The sequence below is a fragment of the Chaetura pelagica genome, unplaced genomic scaffold (genome assembly GCF_000747805.2).
Source record: "Chaetura pelagica isolate M959 unplaced genomic scaffold, ChaPel_1.0 scaffold2536, whole genome shotgun sequence".
NCBI lineage: Eukaryota > Metazoa > Chordata > Aves > Apodiformes > Apodidae > Chaetura > Chaetura pelagica.
This window is the reverse complement of record NW_009953714.1, coordinates 1,742-2,826: the sequence shown is the minus strand read 5'-3', so window position 1 is coordinate 2,826 and position 1,085 is coordinate 1,742. Positions and strand designations below refer to the sequence as shown.

Genomic DNA, 1,085 nt, shown 5'->3' with positions numbered 1-1,085 from the left:
TGAGGAAGGCAGGAAAGGCTGGCTCAGGATACACCCAGCACATCTCCACCAATGGAAGGAGATCCACCCACCCACCCCCAGTTGTCCATTAGAGTGAGCATCCTTATAGGTGTTCCCTGTTGGAACCACCTCGTGTCTGGTCCCACGTGACATCCGTGCCCCGGTGCCACATCCTACAACGGCCCGAACTGTGGGAAAACTTTTAACTTCAGATCAATTTTAAGCCGGCACCACTGAATCCACAGAGAGGAGAGACCCTTCAGGTGTGTGGAGTGTGGGAAGATCTTTGGTGACCATTCCACGTTAAGTCAACAGTGTCAGCTCCACATGGCTGAGAAGCCCTACAAGTGCCTTGAGTGTGGGAAGAGCTTTGGTAGCAGCAGCCATTGGTTGCGTCACCAACATGTCCACACTGGGGAAAAACCCTACGTGTGTCCCACGTGCAGGAAGGAGTTTGGGAGTAGATCAAACCTCACCACTCACCTCCAGGTCCACACAGGGAAACGTCCCTACAAGTGTTCCGACTGTGGGAAGAGCTTTGTTAGAAGATCTCATCTCATCAGGCATCAGCACATCCACACGGGAGAGAAGCCCTACCCGTGTCCTGACTGCGGGAAGAGCTTTGCCTGGAACTCTGATCTCATCAAGCATCAGCGCATCCACACGGGAGAGAAGCCCTACCCGTGTCCTGACTGCGGGAAGAGCTTTGCCTGGAACTCTGATCTCATCAAGCATCAGCGCATCCACACGGGAGAGAAGCCCTACCCGTGTCCTGACTGTGGGAAGAGGTTTGCTAGAAGCTCTGGGCTCATCAGGCATCAACACATCCACACAGAAGATAAGCCCTACCCGTCTCCTGACAGGGGGAAGAGCTTTGCCTGGAGCTCTGTGCTCATCAAGCATCAGCGCATCCACACGGGAGAGAAGCCCTACCCGTGTCCTGACTGTGGGAAGAGGTTTGCTAGAAGCTCTGGGCTCATCAGGCATCAACACATCCACACAGAAGATAAACCCTACCCGTCTCCTGACAGCGGGAAGAGCTTTTCCTGGAGCTCTGTGCTCATCAAGCATCAGCGCATCCACAC

General features: G+C 54.3%; 1 protein-coding gene across 1 annotated transcript; it reads left to right on the top strand.

Annotated features, from left to right (window-relative positions):
* Positions 1–171: 171 nt before the first annotated feature.
* LOC104391169 (zinc finger protein 572-like) lies at positions 172–1,080 on the top strand (the record flags this gene model as incomplete). The annotated part of the gene is given in 1 exon segment (XM_010000404.1): positions 172–1,080. A coding segment is annotated over 1 exon segment (909 nt), but the record flags the coding sequence as incomplete, so codon positions are not given.
* Between the last annotated feature and the right edge of the window lie 5 nt (positions 1,081–1,085).